The 19,938-nt window shown below is 39.3% G+C and overlaps 1 protein-coding gene across 2 annotated transcripts in view; it reads left to right on the forward strand.

The window, feature by feature from the left end:
- LOC133852491 (uncharacterized) overlaps window positions 1–14,130 on the forward strand; it is a 36,566-nt gene extending 22,436 nt beyond the window's left edge. Inside the window, exons 7-20 of one of the 2 annotated variants that reach the window (XR_009895952.1) lie at window positions 4,740–4,866; window positions 4,966–5,099; window positions 5,186–5,245; window positions 5,442–5,677; window positions 5,920–6,349; window positions 7,449–7,772; window positions 7,926–8,528; window positions 8,714–8,887; window positions 9,642–9,872; window positions 9,958–10,241; window positions 11,496–11,780; window positions 12,110–12,232; window positions 12,333–12,402; window positions 13,372–13,554. Coding sequence is in view for 1 of the 2 variants with exons in the window: in XM_062289256.1 (XP_062145240.1) it covers window positions 4,740–4,866; window positions 4,966–5,099; window positions 5,186–5,245; window positions 5,442–5,677; window positions 5,920–6,349; window positions 7,449–7,772; window positions 7,926–8,528; window positions 8,714–8,887; window positions 9,642–9,872; window positions 9,958–10,241; window positions 11,496–11,780; window positions 12,110–12,232; window positions 13,372–13,504 (3,144 nt within the window). In the remaining variant the exon portion in view is untranslated. Of the gene's footprint in view, window positions 1–4,739; window positions 4,867–4,965; window positions 5,100–5,185; window positions 5,246–5,441; window positions 5,678–5,919; window positions 6,350–7,448; window positions 7,773–7,925; window positions 8,529–8,713; window positions 8,888–9,641; window positions 9,873–9,957; window positions 10,242–11,495; window positions 11,781–12,109; window positions 12,233–12,332; window positions 12,403–13,371 lie in introns of both variants that reach the window. The other variant, XM_062289256.1, reaches the window with a different exon arrangement.
- The last annotated feature ends 5,808 nt before the right edge of the window (window positions 14,131–19,938 follow it).

Here is a 19,938-nt window from a genome sequence, read left to right on the forward strand (position 1 = left end):
GACGTGGACCACCTATGCATTCTCGAACCTTGCAGTGTTTCTATTGCAAGGCATCTGGGCATATTGCTGCTAATTGTCCTAAAAAATTCTGTTCTTATTGCAAGAAGAAGGGTCACATTATTAAAGAATGTCATATTCGTCCCCAGAATCGTCCGGCCCAAGCATTTCAGACTTCGGTTCTTGCCATGCCTTCTGCCGCTCTTGTCTCTCCTTCAGATGCATCCTCTGTTCTTGCCCCTCCTACACCAGATTACTGCACTCCAGCAATGGTGCAACAGATTCTCATTTTGGCCTTATCAGCAATGGGGTTTCAAGGTAACCATTCCCCTCAACTCTGGTACGTGGACTCGGCAGCTTCTAATCACATGACTCCTACTCACACCGCTTTGAGTCATGTTCGGCCCTATGATGGTCAATCTGTTATTTAGATTGCCAATGGCAGTTCCTTGCCAATAGCTACTGTCGGAGATGCCTCTTCTACGCTCACTGATGTGTTTCTTGCTCCTCAACTTTCCACGAATCTTATTTCTATTGGCCAATTAGTTGAAAACAATTGTGATGTTAAATTTTCTGGTGATGGTTGTGTTGTGCAGGACCAGGTAACGGGGGAGCAGATCGCGAAGGGACCTAAAGTGGGGCGCTTGTTTCCACTATTTTTGCCTGTTCCAGTTTCTTCTATTAAGTCTTTTGTTTGTAATAATGTTTCCGATCTTAGTATGGTGTGGCATCGTCGTTTGGGCCATCTCAATACTCAGATCGTATCCCATGTATTGAACTCTGGTTTACTTGGTAATAAAAACCGTTATTCTTTCTCTCTTAAGTGTGCTTCTTGCAAACTTGGTAAAAGCAAAATTCTTCCCTTCCCTTTGCATGCTAGTCGGGCATCTCACTGCTTTGACCATCCATAGTGATGTTTGGGGCCCTTCCCTACTGAGTTCACATGAAAAATTTAAATACAATGTGACTTTCATTGATGATCATAGCAGATTTACTTGGGTCTACTTTCTTCGCTCTAAATCTGAGGTCTTTCGTACTTTCACTGAGTTTTTTGCGTATGTTGCCAATCAATTTTCTTCTTCTATTAAGACATTACGCACCGATTCCGGTGGTGAATATTTGTCTATTGAGTTTCAGGCTTTCTTGGCGTCTAAGGGTATTCTTCATCAACATTCATGTCCCTCTACTCCTCAACAAAATGGAGTAGCCGAACGCAAAAATCGTCATCTCCTCAATGTGATACGTACTCTCTTGTTAGAATCATCTGTTCCGTCCTTGTTTTGGGTAGAGGCTATGAAAACTGCTACTCACTTAATTAATCGTTGACCTTCTCAAGTCCTACATATGGAGTCTCCCTATTTTCGCTTATTTGCTAAGCAACCTAGTTATGATAACCTTCGTACTTTTGGTTGTGTATGTTTTGTTCATTTACCTCCTCATGAGCGACATAAATTATCTGCTCAATCTATCCGATGTGCTTTCTTGGGATATAGTGTGTGTCAAAAGGGATTTGTTTGCTATGATCCTATCTTACATCGCACTCACATTTCTAGGGATGTTATTTTCTTTGAAAACCAACATTTATTTCCTGTATCATGCCATCATCTTCTACTATGGTTCTTCCCTCCTTTGAGGAGTAGCTCTCAGGTCTTCCTCCTGTCAGTTCTCGATTTAAACCAGGTATTGTGTATACAAGACGCTCCCGCCCACAGTCTCTTCTAGTGGCTCACCCGGTATCTGATCCTACCACGCTCCAGATTCAGTCAATGGCAGCGCCTCCTGTGCCTTTGGTTCGTCTCTCTTCTCGAGTGTCTGTCACTCCGGATAGGTATGGATTTCCTTCTTCCAGTTCTGGCAATTCTATTTCAGCTCTTACTGCTACATTGGCCAATTTTGATATCCCCACCTGCTACTCACATGATGCCAAGCATGATTGTTGGCGACACACTATGCAGGAAGAAATTGCCGCTCTAGAGGCCAATCACACCTGGGACATTGAGCCCTGTCCTCCTACTATTGTGCCTCTGGGATGCAAATGGGTTTACTCAGTCAAAGTTCGATCTGATGGAAGTTTGGACCGTTACAAAGCTCGGCTTGTTGCTCTTGGGAATAATCAGGAGTATGGTGTCAATTATGAAGAGACCTTTGCTCCAGTGGCTAAAATGACGACTGTTCGTATGATTCTCGCCCTTGCTGCTTCCAGTGATTGGCCCCTACATCAGATGGATGTCAAAAATGCTTTTCTTCATGGGGATCTTAAAGAGTGTATTTATATGAAGCCACCTCCAGGATTGTTTCCCTCTCCGACTTCACATGTGTGTAAGCTTCGTCGCTCTCTTTATGGTCTCAAACAGGCTCCGAGGGCCTGGTTTGATAAATTCCGCACCACTTTATTACAATTTTCATTCAAGCAAAGCAAGTATGACACTTCCTTGTTTCTTCGGAAATCCGACATGGGTATTGTTCTTTTATTGGTTTATGTTGATGATATTGTGATCATTGGTTCCGATACCACTTTACTTGACCAGCTCAAAACTCATCTCTCGGAGTCCTTTCATATGAAAGATCTTGGGTCTCTCACATATTTTCTTGGTCTTGAGGAGCATCGTGGTCCCCCCGGCATTTCCCTCAATCAACATAAGTATGCCAGTGACTTGGTGGCTACAGCTGGTCTTCAAGAGGCTCCTTCTGTTGATACTCCCATGGAATTACATGTCAAGCTTCGCAAAGAGGAGGGCGACTTACTTGCTGATCCCAGTTTATACCGGAAGTTGGTGGGTAGCCTCGTTTATCTCACCATTACTAGACCGGACATTTCTTTTGCTGTCCAGCAAGTCAGCTAGTTCCTTCAGACTCCCCGTCATCTACATTTGACTACTGTCCGTAGGATCATACGCTATGTTCACGATACTTCTGCCCGTGGCTTATTCTTCCCTGCCAGCAATTCTACTCGTCTTGCCGCTTATAGTGATGCTGATTGGGCTGGTTGTGCGGATACTCGTCGCTCCATTACTGGTTGGTGTGTGTTCTTAGGTGATGCCTTGATCTCCTGGAAAAGTAAGAAGCAAGACAGAGTCTCTAAGTCATCTACGGAATCTGAGTACCGCGCAATGTCTCTTGCTTGTTCAGAAATTATTTGGCTTCGCGGTTTGCTTGCTGAGTTAGATTTTTCTGAGACCGATCCTACACCTCTACATGCCGATAATACAAGTGCTATTCAGATCACGGCCAATTCTGTCTATCATGAGCGCACCAAGCATATTGAAGTGGACTGTCACTCTATCCGGGAAGCCTTTGAAGCTCGTATTAGCACTCTTCCACATATTTCCACTGATCTACAAATTGCTAATATCTTCACCAAGGCTCTCACTCGTCATCGACATTGCTTCCTAAGTAGCAAATTGATGCTTGTTGATCACCCTGCATCAATTTGAGGGGGGCTGTCAATGGACAGCACAGCTGTCCATAATTGTTTCTTGTCTCCTTATTTTTATCCCACGATTGTTTCCTTATTTCTCCATTTATTATTTTGTATAGTTAGCATATATATTTGACAGATTATAGTTTACATGTATAGGGCTAGAATCATGCGGGACCTTATTTCCTTTCCATGTATAGCATCCTTGTAAAGTCTATATAATACATAGAACTCAAGGCTAAATTATTGAGCCATTCACATAATATTTTGTCAGGCACGTCATCGTGATGGACATATGTTGGATGTGCAAGAGGAATGTGGAATTTGTGGACCACCTTCTTTATTGTGATGTGACTTCTGCTATTTGGAGTGTTCTTTTCAATCGCTATGGGATATCCTGGGTTATGCCTAGACGTGTCATTGATTTATATGATTGTTAGTGGTCCTTTGGTAGGCCAAGGAGCGTTGCGGTGTGGAAAATGGTGCCTACGTGCCTCTTTTGGTGTTTAAAGAAGGAAATGAATGATAGAAATTTTGAGGATAGGGAGAGGTCTATGGAAGATATTATATCTTTGTTCTTTGAAACTTTGTATTTTTGGATGGCAGCGTATATGTCTCCTTTGTCGATTAGTTTTAATGATTTTCTTTTTCGCTTTACTTTTTCTAGTTAGGTTGTTCCTTTTGTATAATTGTACACTTTCTGTATACTTAGGAGCGCCTCACGCTTTCAATGAGATTGGTATTATTACTTTCTGGCCGGCTTCACACAATGTATCAAATCTGAAATCAAAAGATATCAAGCTCACACTGAATGACTTGAGGTTTGGCCATAAATTGACAGATGGGGAAAACAGCTGAAAAATGTTGTAGTACATATTGATATAGAGAGGAGCTAATATTTGATTTTTCTTATTTAAATTTCTGGTGTAATTAAGAAAAGCTTTCACTTATCCAAAATAAAAAATAAAAAAAGGCCCTCACAGTCCAGTTTTCTTTGTCTGGGAATGAGAGAACCCTTTCTTTTTATTACTCAGAGTTAATTTGTAAAATTGTCTCATGTATTGAGATTCCATGCCCTCCCTCTCGCGCTTTTTACTAATTCTATTTTCTTATCAGAAGAAATATTTAAAAGTTAGGCATTGGCATACCATTGTCGTTTGATTTGACAACAGTTAGTGAGGTAATGATGAGTTTCTGACAACATTGGACAGCTTTATGAGATTGAATTTTTTAGTTATGGTTAGTCCATTCTTGGGTTTGACTTAAAGGACTTGTTCTACGGGGTTTTTGGATTTGATAAACTTATTTTTTGTTATATTTTCAGGTTCATAAAATTTCTCAAATCGACATAAACACACAGATAATTTTCAATTGTCAAATGGGACGTGGACGGACTACAACTGGAATGGTGATTGCGACTTTGGTTTATCTCAACCGAATTGGAGCTTCTGGTAGTCCTTTTACTTTTTGTATTAATACGGTTTGACCAATGCATGCTGCTCGTTGTGATAACATCTTTTAATGTTGTAAGTTATTTGCACATGAAATAGGTATACCGAGAACCGACTCCATTGGGAAAGTTTCTGAATTTGGTGCTAATGTTAATGACCATTTAACAAATTCAGAAGAGGCAATTCGTAGAGGAGAATATGCAGTCATAAGAAGCCTGATTCGAGTATTAGAGGTATTTGATACTTGCTCTTGTTGCTTGTAGATTAAGACGTAGATTTTCTTTTTCAAAGGTTCTTATAAATAGTGACATGTCTTTAGGGCGGTGTTGAAGGCAAAAGACAAGTTGATAAAGTCATTGACAAGTGCGCGTCCATGCAGGTATGGTTCTGTAATTTACTCTCTTCTGGTATACCTTCTAAGTTCATGTTCTAATTTCATAAAAGTTTTGTCTGAAATAAACTTTTTCTTTGCTTATCTGTTGCCTTAGTTGCTTCCTCGATATCCATTTTATTGCCTTGTAGCTGTAAGGTTTATTTTCATGTCATATTATGTGTTTCTTTTATTTAAATTACAGAACTTACGCGAAGCAATTGCCACCTATCGCAATAGTATTCTACGTCAACCGGATGAGATGAAAAGGGAGGCGTCACTTTCATTTTTTGTGGAGTACTTGGAAAGATACTACTTTCTTATATGCTTTGCTGTATATATTCATTCAGAGGGAGCAGCCATCCGTTCTAGTTCATTTGGTCAGAGCAGTTTTGCTGACTGGATGAGAGCTAGGCCAGAACTGTATAGCATTATTCGCAGGTAAAAGTTAATAAGCATTTGTTATTTAAGTTTTTCAGACAGGGCATCCCAGGAAATTCGAACATGCGAATAATGTAGTGTCCATGTGTACGAAGCATCTATCTAGTTATTGATGGATTTTTTACCGTGATATGTTGTTTTACTCCAATTCATTTGTTCAGATCAATTATTATGTGTTCTTTATATTTTTAATGCTTTATGACTATGACTTTTTTCTTCACTGCAATTGTGTCTTGTTGCAGATTGCTCAGGAGAGATCCAATGGGTGCCCTTGGATATTCAACTTTAGAGCCATCTCTGATGAAGATTGCCGAATCTGCTGATGGCCGCCCTTGTGAGATGGGTGTAGTTGCTGCCCTGAGAAATGGCGAGGTTCTTGGAAGTCAAACTGTTTTAAAAAGTGACCATTGTCCTGGTTGTCAAAACTCAAGTTTACCAGAGAGAGTGGAGGGTGCGCCTAATTTTAGAGAAGTTCCTGGGTTTCCGGTCTATGGGGTGGCAAATCCAACCATTGATGGAATTCGATCTGTCATTCAGAGGATTGGAAGTTCTAAAGGCGGTCACCCTGTTTTTTGGCACAACATGAGAGAAGAACCTGTTATTTACATCAATGGAAAACCATTTGTTCTCCGAGAAGTTGAAAGACCATACAAAAACATGCTGGAGTACACGGTAAAATCTATAGTTTTCATTTATATTGATATCAACTTGATCGGAGTGGAATATGGAGGAGTGGATCTGGCTTGGAGCACTTTGTTATTAGACACCAGAAGTTATTGTGGTCACATTACTATTGCTTTTACTCCTAATACGTAAAGGGACATTTAATAACCAAACCATGTACATATTTTCAAAACTAAATGTGTATTTTGAATATGCAGCAGCCTTATCATGAAATGCTGGCATGAGAAGTTGAAGAAGAGTATGATGCTCAGTTACATTGCTTGTTAGAGGATCTAAATGTCACTACCATTATGTCTGCTAATGTAATGTTCATTGGTTTATGCCCTAGTATCTAATAGACCATTATAATTTTTTTTCTTTGCTGTGCAAAAATGTAGAAAATCCACATCATATTGTCACTATATGTCCATTTTGCGTTGGAGCAGCATACAATATTGGAAAGGAAAAAAAAAAAAAAATTGGGGACATTTCTGAAGTGTGCTTGACTAGTAAGTAATAGGTTTCAAAAAATATTGTTCTCCTGCATGGACATGGCTCCTTGCTGACCCAAGGCCTAGGATCTGGGGTTTAAATGGCCAATAGAGAATATTTTAAGATTATGACAAATCAATTAGCAGGTAATGATACATTTTGGCTTTTCACCTGCATCCTCTGGCAAAGATAGTAAGTTTCATAGTAATGGACAAGATCACACAAACATGGCTCTTCCAACTCTCACCTCACTCCAATAGACTCAAAGGACTCATTCTCACATAACTCAAATACAATGACAAGAACCTTGTATACCAGGCCCAGTTGTAAGAGGAATTCCGTGGAAAAACCTTATCTCATTGAACCTGACCGATAATTTCAGATCAGGTTTGCTGGGAACCAAACTGATGCCCTCTTTTTTTTTGGGGGGGGAGGGGGGGGAGGGGGGAGGGGGGGTTTACTTTTTATTCACGAAAGCCATGCAGACATACATGTAGGATCCATAGCAGGGATAGAATCCAATTCAATCAGAACATTCCTTGTTTGAAGCACTCCTTGGTTCCCAACTTTCACTTGCCATTGTTGGTGAAGTTGCAATTTTTGTTGCTGCTTTCAGGGCATTGATCGTGAGAGAGTTGAGAGAATGGAAGCTCGATTAAAGGAAGATATCCTGCGAGAAGCTGAACACTATGGGGGTGCGATAATGGTTATTCATGAAACAAATGATGGGCAAATATTTGATGCTTGGGAACATGTGAATTCTGACGCTATTCAGACCCCACTTGAGGTTTTCAAAAGCTTGGAGGCTGATGGTTTTCCCATTAAGTATGCACGTGTGCCCATCACTGATGGTAAAGCTCCCAAAAGTTCTGACTTTGACACATTGGCGGTGAATATTGCTTCTGCTTCCAAGGATACTGCTTTTGTTTTCAATTGCCAGGTTAAAGTTTTCCTTCTTAGCTGCTTTTGCTTTACATGTATGTGGGATGCTCATATACTTCTGAGTGTTTTTGTGTGTGTGTTTTCCCCCTATTTCTTTTCTTTTCTCTTCCTTTTCATTTGTTTACCTTAAATGATTTTTTGATACTCACAGATGGGTAGAGGAAGGACGACCACTGGTACTGTAATTGCTTGCCTTTTGAAACTTCGAATTGATTATGGAAGACCCATCAAAATTCTGATCGATGATATGACCACTGAAGACGTGAATGGTGGTACTTCAAGCGGTGAAGAAACTGGAGGTAGTGTTTCTGCATCGGCATCCTGTACTACAAAAGTAAGATCTACACAGGAGCAAGGTCGGGCTTTTGGCATAAATGACATCCTGTTGTTATGGAAGATAACAAGATTGTTTGATAATGGGGTTGAATGCCGAGAGGCCTTAGATGCTATTATTGATAGATGTTCTGCCCTGCAAAACATACGACAAGCGGTTCTGCAATATAGAAAGGTATTCAATCAACAACATGTTGAGCCCAGGGTTAGGAGGGTTGCGTTGAACCGTGGTGCTGAGTATTTAGAGCGGTACTTCCGTTTAATTGCGTTTGCAGCATATCTTGGAAGTGAAGCTTTTGATGGATTTTGTGGGCAAGGAGAATCCAGGATGACATTTAAGAATTGGTTGCATCAGAGACCAGAGGTCCAAGCTATGAAGTGGAGCATACGATTAAGGCCTGGGCGATTTTTTACTGTCCCTGTAAATCCTCTTCTATTCATTGAGACTTGGATTTATTAATTATTTTACTAGGAGACTTGGAGAGTCAAAGGGCATAATGAAACAGTTTTTCTTAGACACTGTAGTTCTTTTTGTTTAATTTTATATTATTTTATTTTTAATGAGTTGGAGATGATTGCATCCCTTATTTTGATTTTGGAACTCAGGAGGAGTTGAGAGCACCACATGAATCCCACCATGGTGATGCAGTGATGGATGCCACTGTTAAATCCCGTAACGGCTCTGTTTTGGGGAAAGGTTCTATACTGAAAATGTACTTCTTTCCCGGTCAAAGAACTTCCAGCCACATACCAATTCATGGTGCACCACATGTTTACAAGGTATATAATTACACCAAAAGCAAATAATTATCATTAATTTTGTCATGCCATGAGGTAACACAAATTATCCAATGGGAACCTACTGGATCGATTATGAATAAGTAGAATGGGCATCTCTTATGAGTTTTAAATCATAAGTTCATTTAGTCCTTAGGCATTGCACTTTGATTAAATTGGTGTTTTAGTATATTTGCATCTGAGCTGAAGCATGATTGCAAGCTCAACCACACACGCATGGACAAACACACACCAACACACAAAAGGAGGGCCATCTTTATCTGTACCACACTAGTGAGATGCAGTCAGTAAGGTAATGAACAAGGCAGTCCAATTAAGTGGTGAAACATAGCCTTAATACTTCACAAAAGTATGCACGTAATTATGAGTATGAATATGTAAATGTAATGTGTGCTCTTGTAGGCAGGTAAAAGGCCATAAAGCAAAGACATGTCAACTACAGCCAGATCTCATAGGATTGCTTCTTCACTACACTGTTTGATGCATTATTCTCAAAATGTTATGCATCCTTGCTAAAGCTTGGCGAAAGGCCTTCTTTAGGCCCAATTTGTTGGTTGGATAAGGTCAAGCCATTTGTGAAACATTCCGATATGTTTTCTAGTTTACATATTTGAAAAGTATATAAATAAGAAAAGTTTCTTTTATAACCGGCTTAGGATGTGCTTATGAAGAGATAAACTCTACACTATGATAAGTTTCTACACTGTTTAAAGCCTAAAACTTCCATTTGTTTCAGGTAGACAGATTCCCTGTGTATAGCATGGCAACTCCAACAATTGCTGGTGCAAAAGAGATGCTAGCATATTTAGGTGCCAAGCCTAAAGCAGAAGGATCTGTTGCTCATAAAGTAATATTAACTGATCTGAGGGAAGAAGCGGTTGTTTACATTAATGGCACACCATTTGTCCTGAGGGAGCTAAATAAGCCAGTTGATACACTCAAGCACGTGGGAATAACTGGTCCTGTGGTATGTCACCGTGATTGTTATGCTATTCTAAAAACAAGTCATGAGCCACAGCATGTTTTCCCATGTTCTTGTACTCTTTATGCAGGTGGAACACATGGAGGCACGTCTAAAAGAAGATATATTGTCTGAGGTCAGACAGTCTGGTGGACGGATGCTTTTACATCGTGAAGAATCTAGTCCAGCATTAAATCAGTCCCGTGTCATAGGATACTGGGAAAACATCTTAGCAGATGATGTGAAGACACCTGCTGAAGTATATGCTGCTCTGAAAGATGAGGGTTATAATATTATTTATAGGAGAATACCATTGACTAGAGAGAGAGAGGCTTTAGCTTCTGATGTTGATGCAATCCAGTGCTGTAAAGATGAGTAAGTATTCATACCTAACATGTGTGCTATCGGCAATCTGGCTATTAAATTGTCAGTAATGTAGTATAGTAGTCATGAATCGTGTCAGCTTGCTGCATCCTAGTTTCATTGACGGCTAATAATTACACTTAGAAGAAACTACACTTAACCCCCCTCAGTGTACCACCCAATTTGCAATGTTCCCTCAAATCTTTCAATTTGGTTAATGTACCCTACTGATCTATTATTGAGGTTGCAATGTCCTCCATTTTGCCCTCCAAAAGACTTAAATTCCCCTAAAATAAAAAAATAAAAAAAAAATAAAAAACCTAACCCATGGCATGGCCTTGGGTCAGCTGGTGACCTACCGCTGCACCATCTCTCTGTGGGTCATAACTATATCATCGGCTGTTTTTTTTTTAATTATTATTATTTTATTTTTTTTATAAATTTTTAAATTTGTTTTTGCCCTTATTGTTTTCTTCTTGGTTGTTGGATTCTTTAGGAGTATTTTTGTCTTTTTGGGGACAAAAGGAGAACATTAAAATCTCAATGGTAGATCAGTAGGGTATATTAATCAAATTGAAAGATTGGCGGGGACATTGCAACAAGGATGGTACATCGAGGGGGGTAAATGTAGTTTCTCCTTACACTTATGTTCCAACCAACCTCTGGCTGTCAAATGTCCACAGGTCCCTTTTGTTAAAGAGTAGTGAACAAATGATCTTATTAGTAGAAGATTCCAATTTTTAATTACAAATTTATCCCTATGTCCCACAAAATCCAATCCAAAATTTCTTTCCTCCCAATTCTCCATGCCTCATATCTTTTCAATTCCATCTACAAGCAAATTCTTTAGGTTAATTTCTCTCTCTGCATCTTCTTATTCTTCTCTCCTTAATCAAAATTAACAAGCTATTTAAGGTCAGTCACGTGATCATTAGAAAGAAAAGTATTGATAATGATTATAGCAATGATTTTCTTTATACCCAAGTTCATGATATATGATCAGGTGTTGAACTTTCTGCTTTGGACCGATTTAGATTTACAGTGATAGTCCTTTTTTTTGTTTAAAAAAAAAATAAAAAAATAAAAAAATAAAAACTTTTTTAAGCTGTTGTCCATCGGAAGGCTGCTACACCAGCTGAGGTGACCGGGTCATTAGTTTTACAGAATGTCTCTGTTATACTGCATAATATCTGATGTAGCCAGCTGTATGAGTAGTTTTTACTCAATTAAGTAATGAGATAAAATTAACAATGACTTTTTATATAGTGCTGCAGGGTGTTACCTTTTTGTATCGCACACAGGGTTTGGAGGAGTTGCATATGCAATGGCAATCATTTGTGTTAGACTTAGTGCTGAGACAAACTTTGCATCAAAAATTCCAGAGTCATTGGTTGATACAAATCTACCCTCTATGACTGAAGAGAACTTGCCTTCTCGAGCTTCTGATGAAGAAACACGAAGGATGGGTGATTACCGTGACATACTAAGCCTCACAAGAGTACTTGTGTATGGTCCCCAAAGCAAAGCAGATGTTGACATTGTTATTGAAAGGTATGTCATTTATTGATCACTCAAATGTCATTTCTTGAGTACTCATGTATAAACTCCTTATCTTCTGGAAATGGTGATAAGTTGACCTTGTAATAGTTGTTATCGTAGGATCTCTTTCTCCCCTTTTCCTTGGGGAGGGAGGGAGGGGGGGGGGGAGGGATTGGTGTTTGCTGAAGACAAAATGCCTTTGTAATTGAATGGTACTTTTGATTTGAGTGTTCATGTTATCAATTGCCTTTTGTTTTATCTTATACTTTCTGAGAGTTGGCACCATCGTAAAATTGACTCTTTTTAACTGACGGTGCTGAGCTGGTTCCTTCATTTTAAAGGTGTGCAGGTGCAGGGCATTTACAAAGTGATATTCTTGATTACAATAAGGAACTTGAGAAGTTCCCAAATGTTGATGATGAGCACCGAGCTTACCTCATGGATATGGGTGTAAAGGCGTTAAGGTTAGTTCATGTACCTCAGCAATTGAGTCTAACAGCCATAACTGGCTTTTTTGTTCTATTCCTCTTTCTTTTTGGTAAGTCTATTCCTCTTTCACTACAGCCTTTTCTTTGGGTAAGCGGGCTCATTGTGGCAGGCAACAGACCTCCTCCATTAATTGTATTAGATGAGTGTAAGCTTTTAAATTAAGGGAGTGAACATTTGCAGAGGTGGTTCGCCATCATGCATGGTGGTGGTGCCTGATGACTATTTTTCTAAGAGTGCCAGTATTTGCTGCTGCTACTTTCAGAGAGAAAGCAGAAATTTATGTTGAGCATTTGAGCTTTGTTTTTTGTTGGCTTAAGTATTAGAAATGTCATAGCTAAAAAAATAATAAAAAAGAATCTCCCTATGAATGTGGTTAGCAGTATCCATGATCTTCACCCTAAAAGCACTTAAAGTGGAACAACATCTAGTTATGCTCATTGTCCGTTGACAGTGGCAAATGGTCTACATTTTAAGTGAGGGGCATATCTTATAATTCTTGCCTCTCACCAGATCATGTTTGGGATGAATAGTGTTGAGCAATTTCTGGCTTGGGGCTTGTTATTTGCACTACAGGGACACAACACCCCCTCACATGGGGGTGGGTCCCAGTGTGTGGAGTCCCCCCCATGTGAGGGGGTGTTGTGCCCCTGTTGTACCCCTGTAGTGTAAATAACATTTTCCTTCTGACTTTAGTCAATGGTCTGAAAAAGTTAAGGCTAGTTTAGTAGTTTAGGTTGCATCCCCTCAGTTTTCATGCTGCTTAGCAATGGGTTAATATGCGTGTAGTTTATTATTTGGATGTCGCTTTAATGGAAGTTGCTCATGGATTTAGTGGATACATTAATGTCAAGTGTATAAACTAAAAGAAAAATACGTGAGTTTACAACTCTTTTACAATTTGTTGATACATGTCAGCATGTGATTATAGGGCGTCAAATAATTTTTTTAATAGCTGACGTGACTCCAATCACATGTAATAGAGTTATATGCCAGTTGTAGGTCTAGCATTACTCAAACTAAAATGTTATTTTTTTTCTGATAAAAGTTGTAAGTTTAGCATTTTTCTTCCCATAATGGTGTTATATGTAACTAGTTCTTTTTGTCCATTCTACAGGCGGTATTTCTTCTTAATCACCTTCAGGTCTTACCTTTACTGCACTTCTGCAGCTGAGACGGAATTCACATCGTGGATGGATGCGAGGCCGGAACTTGGACATCTTTGTAACAACCTTAGAATAGATAAATGATTTAAGGCGTATAGCAATGCTCATAAATTAAATTTATGTATAGCTGCCAATGCCTGGAAAGTGATTTTATTTCTAGCAAAGAGTAGACTAGTTGGCCGCCCAACTTACCAGCAAAGATGGAACTCTAGACCGGGGGAAAGGGAAGCCTTCCCTTGAATCCCAACCACACCCATCCATAGTCTAGAATCCAAATTCATGTTAGGGAAGGGGGAGACATCGCCCAGTTAAAGGTCTATGATTACGTAAAAATAATTATTAAATTTTTTTTTTTTTTAATTTCTTAGAATTTTAGTAATAGATTATAATAGTGGGATAAATGTTAATAATTTTAATTAATGAGAGAGAGAGAGAGAGAGAGAGAGAGAGAGAGAGCAATCATATATCGCATTATGGTGGTGAAAGAGTATGTAGTGCTTCTGTTTTTCCTTGGTGAAAGAGTATGTAGTGCTTCTGTTTTCAAGTTTCCTTGGCTAACTCTTAATGTTGATTGATCATAAAATCTTTATGATCAATAACTCCTAAGTGCTAGTAATTATATTCGACTCAAGAAGCTATTTGATAAGCATGTTCAATAAATTATTGACAAACTGTATTAAGGTTGATTTATTCATAAGTTTTTCTTCAAACATTCTTTTTTAATTTGTTGCTGTACTAAGCAATGGTTTATTCATTTGAGAGTGAAATGCTACACATTTCTTGACATGTCACTAAATATTACTACTGAATTTTGAATGGATTACTATTATATTTTTGGATTCAATGGTAAACTCTTTCTCCAGTTGATTTCAATTAGAGATGATCCAAATCCATGAAAATATGGGTAGCATTTATTTTCAGAGAAAATAGCCTATAAGATTGTCGGGAGATCACGGCTTGTCATTCCCGCCGCTCCTTGCTAGGGTTTGGGAGTCTCACACTCGAATATTGGTGAGGGAATCAAATATTGTTGAGGCTATGCAATTAAGGGTGTGAGCGTATATCGAGGGAGATTTATGGTGTGAGAAAGTCGTTATCTAACCTGGTGAGAGAGGGAATCAGTTGTGGTGTGTTTCATTGAGGAACAAGTGTATCCTAGTTCTAGAATATGACTAATCTTGGGCTTGACTAGCGAGCCTCTTCCTAGCTCGTTGGCCTCAGTCTGTACTAGTAGGTTGTTGAGCCTTCGGCAGGCGAGCCTCATGGGCACTTCAGTAGCAGAGAACTTTAACTGTATTCGAGTTCGAGGGGCCTTGGGGTAGATAAGCCTTATAGGTCCAATGGGACTAGGTACACCATCATTTTTTTTTTTTTTAAAAAAAAAAAAAAAAAAAAAAAAAAGGGTCATAAATGTTGCTCTTGTGCCACGACCCAAATAGACTTTCATCATTATCATGTTCCTTTTCACACGAGGCTTTATATCTTTGGCATTATGACTCAACAAGACTTAGGACAAACATACTCTTAAAGAATAATGTTATTTTTCACATTGACCGTCGTAGTTTGTTTTAAGTAACTTTACATGTCAACCACTTAAAAGAAAAATCACTTGAACCATACCATGTCAATCGGTGTAATAATGAACGTGAAGAGTAGCATTGCTCTACTCTTGAAAGCCTTCATCAATCTTGGGCTCAAACTTGGCCTAGAGTTGATTCATTCCAACTCAAGTAAAGCTTGGACAAGATCCTTTTTAACTTCTAAATTCACGCTACTCTGTTTTGGATTTGGGCTCAAAATTCTTATTCATGTTGGGCTTGAACATTCCTCCATACCACTAGAGCGGTAAGTTGGTAACCAACTGTTTTGGACTTAAATTTGTTTGTTTTAGTATTTATTTTGGGTTTGTGTCCGACAAGATTGGCGTGCGTTTCAAAATTCCAAAAATTTGGGTAAACTGTATAAATTGAAGTTTTTCAGCTAAAGAAAAAAAGTCTATCTCTCTCTCTCTCTCTCTCTCTCTCTCTCTCTCTCTCTCTCTCTCTCTCTCTCTCTCTCTCTCTCTCTTTCTCTCTCGCTCTTTTCGAGTCTCTGTCTGTAGAGCGTATAGCAAACAGAATCAATCAATCAATCCATCAAATCGGACAACGAAGTGCCTATCAGTATCAGATTAATTGCTGCGCATCATAGGTAATCAGTACTTTTGCTTATTTAGTTAGTTGTTACTGTTGATTCATTTTGATTTGACAAAACAATATGTGGGTATTATTGTTGATCGATTGCTCATTCTTCTTCTTCGATCTTGGTCAAATTAATTAGGTATTTTGTTTTTGCTTAATTAAAACATGCATCTAATCTGCAAATCAATCATCTAGAAAATGGATAGCTAGCGCTTAACTTCGATTATCTATATTACTCGTAACTCAGCACTCTATACTTTGTAAAATGGATAGCAGTTCTTGCCATCTCTACTTTAAAGGAATGCGGATTTTAGACAAGCTGTTGGGTAGCGGTTCATCCACTATGTTCTGCTATTTGTAATAAATCTTTTCTTTAATAGCAAGAATGTATTTCCGTCAAATCACATTGTTAAGTGCTGTGTAACCTAATTACATTGCCTTTTCTGGTTAGATTGTGGTTGTTTCTCACTAATGTCATATTTTATCCTGAAGGAATTTGCGTCTAACATCAACACGGATGCCTTTCCCCTCTTTTAGGATATATCCTGTAATAACTAATTTAAATAGAGAGCCATCATGAGTTTGTTAAGCGTAAAAATCCAACTACCATCTTGCTTAAAATCACAACTATTGACATATTTATTTTTTTGATAAGTAACCATTGACATAAAGAATTCATTGGAGTCGGCTCTCGCCATGTCAGCACCTCCTCTCTAAAGGTTTGTGCGGCAAAGGAAGATATTTGATCTGATCGGCGCGTGACAGCGCGTTGCTACCGGGAATCTATACCGGATTTCGCTCTTCTCTTCAGAGCAGGTTTGTTTTCATTCAATTTTGGTTGGATTGATGATTGTTCTGTAGTTTGTAGTGTTTGTTGTGGGCGGAGAGGTTTGGGTATGGCTAAGAAACCTAGCAGGGGTAAGGGTAGGGGTCGTGGTAATCTGAAGGTGATTACTGGCAATGGAAGCGCTTCTGTCTCTATTCCTGGTTGTGATGTTGATCGTGTATCTCATGATCATGATCACGAACCTGAGATTGTTGAAGACTTTGTTGCTGATATGTCTCACATCGATGTGATTGCTTTTTCAAAGGTCGGAATTCCGATTGATCCTCTGAAGGCTAGGCCGTCGGTTATTGCTGTGGAAAGCAATGTGAGTGACTTTGTTGATGGAGATATTGTCCCTGTAGGGGATTTGGAGGATCAGTACGAAGAAATTGAGGATGAGAGGGTATATGATGATAATCATAAAGACGAATTAGGTGTTAACCCTGCTCCTAGTGCTAATGCTGATTGGAGAAATCTGTTCCAATCGAACCAATCTTTGGGGAAATTGGAATATGTGGCTCGTAGGAAGCTGGGGGCAAAAGTTGTTGTTTCTCCTCCTGTTCAAGCAGTAGAAGAAGGGATTGACATTTGGAAGGCCAGTCTTGTAGGACAATTCCTGGATAAGCCATTACCATTTTTTCTTGTGAAAAAATCAGTTGCCCAAATGTGGAAGCAATATGGCGAGGTGGAAGTATTTTCCCTTGAAAATGGAATGTTTATATTCCGTTTTCCTGATGAATTTACTTGTAATGAAGTCATGGAGGCGAAGATTTGGCATGTAGTCAATAAGCCACTTATTTTGAGGAAGTGGATTCCGGGTATGCAGGTTTTAAAGCTTACCCTTAAATCCATTCCTATATGGATTAAACTAATGCACTTGCCTCTTGAATATTGGACTCATACTTGTTTGAGTCATGTAGCCAGTGGGGTAGGGAAACCCTTGTATGCTGATTCTGTCACAAAAAAGCAAAAACAATTGGGATATGCAAGAGTTTTGGTAGAAATAGATGTGGAGTCAGAATGTCCCAAAGAGATAGAGATTTGCAGGACTAATGGTGACTTGATTACTATTGGGGTGGAATACCCCTGGTTACCACCAAAATGTTCTTTATGTGGTGGTTTTGGGCATGCTATATATGCTTGCTCAAAAAAGGAAACAAAGAAATGGGTCCCCGAGAATATTGGGAAAGGGGCTAACATGAAGCAGAGATTTGAGGCTGCTCAAAAGGTTGAGCCTAAACCTCAGTCTAGGGTGCAAAATGATGGGGGATCTAAAAGGACTTTGGGTTCTGGAAGATCTCCTAATAAAGTTGAGAAAGTAATTAGAAGGCCCTCTATTGCTACAAATGCTAAAAGCAAAGGCAATAGGGTCAGGTTGTCCAATTCCTTTGCTAATATTGGGTTGGAGGATACAGAGGAAGAAAAGTTTACCCTTCGCACCCCTTCTACTTTCTTAGAAGTCTTTGAAAAGGCTTTATCCTCTAAGGAAAGGGGCAAGATGAAGGTTGGGGAGATAGATGTGCGGGGATTTTCTCCTAAGTTGCCATGAGGTTCCTCATTTGGAACATAAGGGGTTTAAATAAGCCCCTTAAGCAACATGAGGTGAAGAAGTGTATTAGAAGATATAATGTTTCTATTATATGTCTTGTTGAAAAACGAGTTAAGGTGGATAAGGCTGACACTATTAAGGATTTCATTTGTCCTTCTTGGCCTATGATCCACAACTATATGTCTCATCCTTTGGGTAGAGCTTGGATTTGATGGGATCCAAGCATCTTCTCCATTGATGCTACCTCAGTCAGTGAGCAGGTGATTACTTGTAGAGTTGCTGCAAATAAGGAGTATGGCCAGTTGATTTTATCTGCGGTGTATGGGGCTAATCAAGGTCTGGACCGTAGGAATCTGTTGAAGGAGTTGGTGAGCATTAAAGGTTCTATTGGGGTTATGCCTTGGATTATTGCAGGTGACTTTAATGTCATTCGGTTTCCCCAGGAAACTAGTGGATCTACTGTGTTCACTTGTTATGAAAGGGAGTTTGTTGAGAAGTACTGGAAGTGGAAGACATCTCTTTCACAGGATGTTTTCACACATGGACTAATAAACAAGCGAGAATGGATTTTGTTTCAAAGAAATTGGATAGAGTCCTTTCCAACCTTGAGTGGTTAAGGATCTTTCCTAATTCTTCTATTGACTTTTTGGAGAGAGGGATCTTGGACCATTCGCCTGCACTTGTGTCCATTGGGAAGTTATCTAGTTTTGGCCCCAAGCCGTTTAAATTTTTTAACTTCTGGGCTGATCACAAATGATTTATGGATTGGGTTGCGGAAGGATGGGCTAAGGAAGTGGAGAGGTATTCTATGTATCAGTTCTATTGTCAGCTTAAAGCTGTCAAGGCAATCCTGAAGATTAAGAATACTGAGATTTTTGGGGGTTTAAGGCAGAAGGTTGATAAATCTAGGCATGAGTTGGCTCTGGCTCAATCTGGATTTATCCAGTCTCATGGCAGCAGGGAATGGTCCTTAGGAAACAGGAGTGTCTTCATGCTTACCTGTCTCTTGTGAATACTGAGGAAAAGTTTCTCAAACAAAAATCAAGGAATCAGTGGTTGAACCTTGGTGATGGAAACTCAGCATATTTTCACAATCTTGTAAAAGCTCGGAATGCCTCTAACCTTGTGAAGGTTCTTAAAGATGAACAAGGTCATACAGTTTCTGATCCTAAAATTATCAAGGAGATGGTTGTTGCTTTTTATGAAAAACTCCTTGGACATTCATCCCATATTTTTTTGGATTCCAATGCTAGTAGAGTTTCTCAGCTAATCCAGAAGAAATTTTCTACTTCTTGCATTGAAGGGATGAAAGTTGTTGTTTCAAGGGAAGAAATTAGAAGGACGGTTTTTTCTTTGAAAGCCAGTAAAGCCCCGGGCCCGGATGGTTTCTCTGCTGGCTTCTTTCAAAAGGCTTGGCCAATTGTTGGAGGTGATGTTACTGATGCAGTCTTAGAGTTTTTCTACTCGGGCAGATTGTTGAAGGAGACCAATGCCACTATTATAACCCTAGTTCCTAAGAAGAAACATCCGGCAGTGATGGGGGATTATAGGCCTATCTCCTGCTGTAATATTGTTTACAAGGTGATTACTAAAATCCTTGCTAATCACCTACTTTCGGGGCTAAATGATATTGTTAGTTGTAATCAAGGGGCGTTTATCCCTAAGAGGAGCATAGCCGAGAACATCCTCCTAGCTCAAGAGCTTGTGAGTGATTATCACAAGAGCAAGGGAAAAGCTAGGTGTGCTCTTAAGATTGATCTCATGAAGGCCTACGATTCTGTTAGCTGGAATTTTATTTTGCATCTTGTTTTGGTGCTCCAAGACAGTATGTTGCTTGGGTGAGAGCTTGTATTTCCAGCCCTTCTTTCTGTATAGCTCTTAATGGGTCTTTGGTTGGACATATCCAAGGGAGAAAGGTCTTAGACAAGGAGATCCTATTTCTCCTTATCTCTTTGTTTTAGCA

Source organism: Alnus glutinosa, chromosome 12, assembly GCF_958979055.1.
Source record: "Alnus glutinosa chromosome 12, dhAlnGlut1.1, whole genome shotgun sequence".
In the NCBI taxonomy this organism is placed as follows: Eukaryota; Viridiplantae; Streptophyta; class Magnoliopsida; order Fagales; family Betulaceae; genus Alnus; species Alnus glutinosa.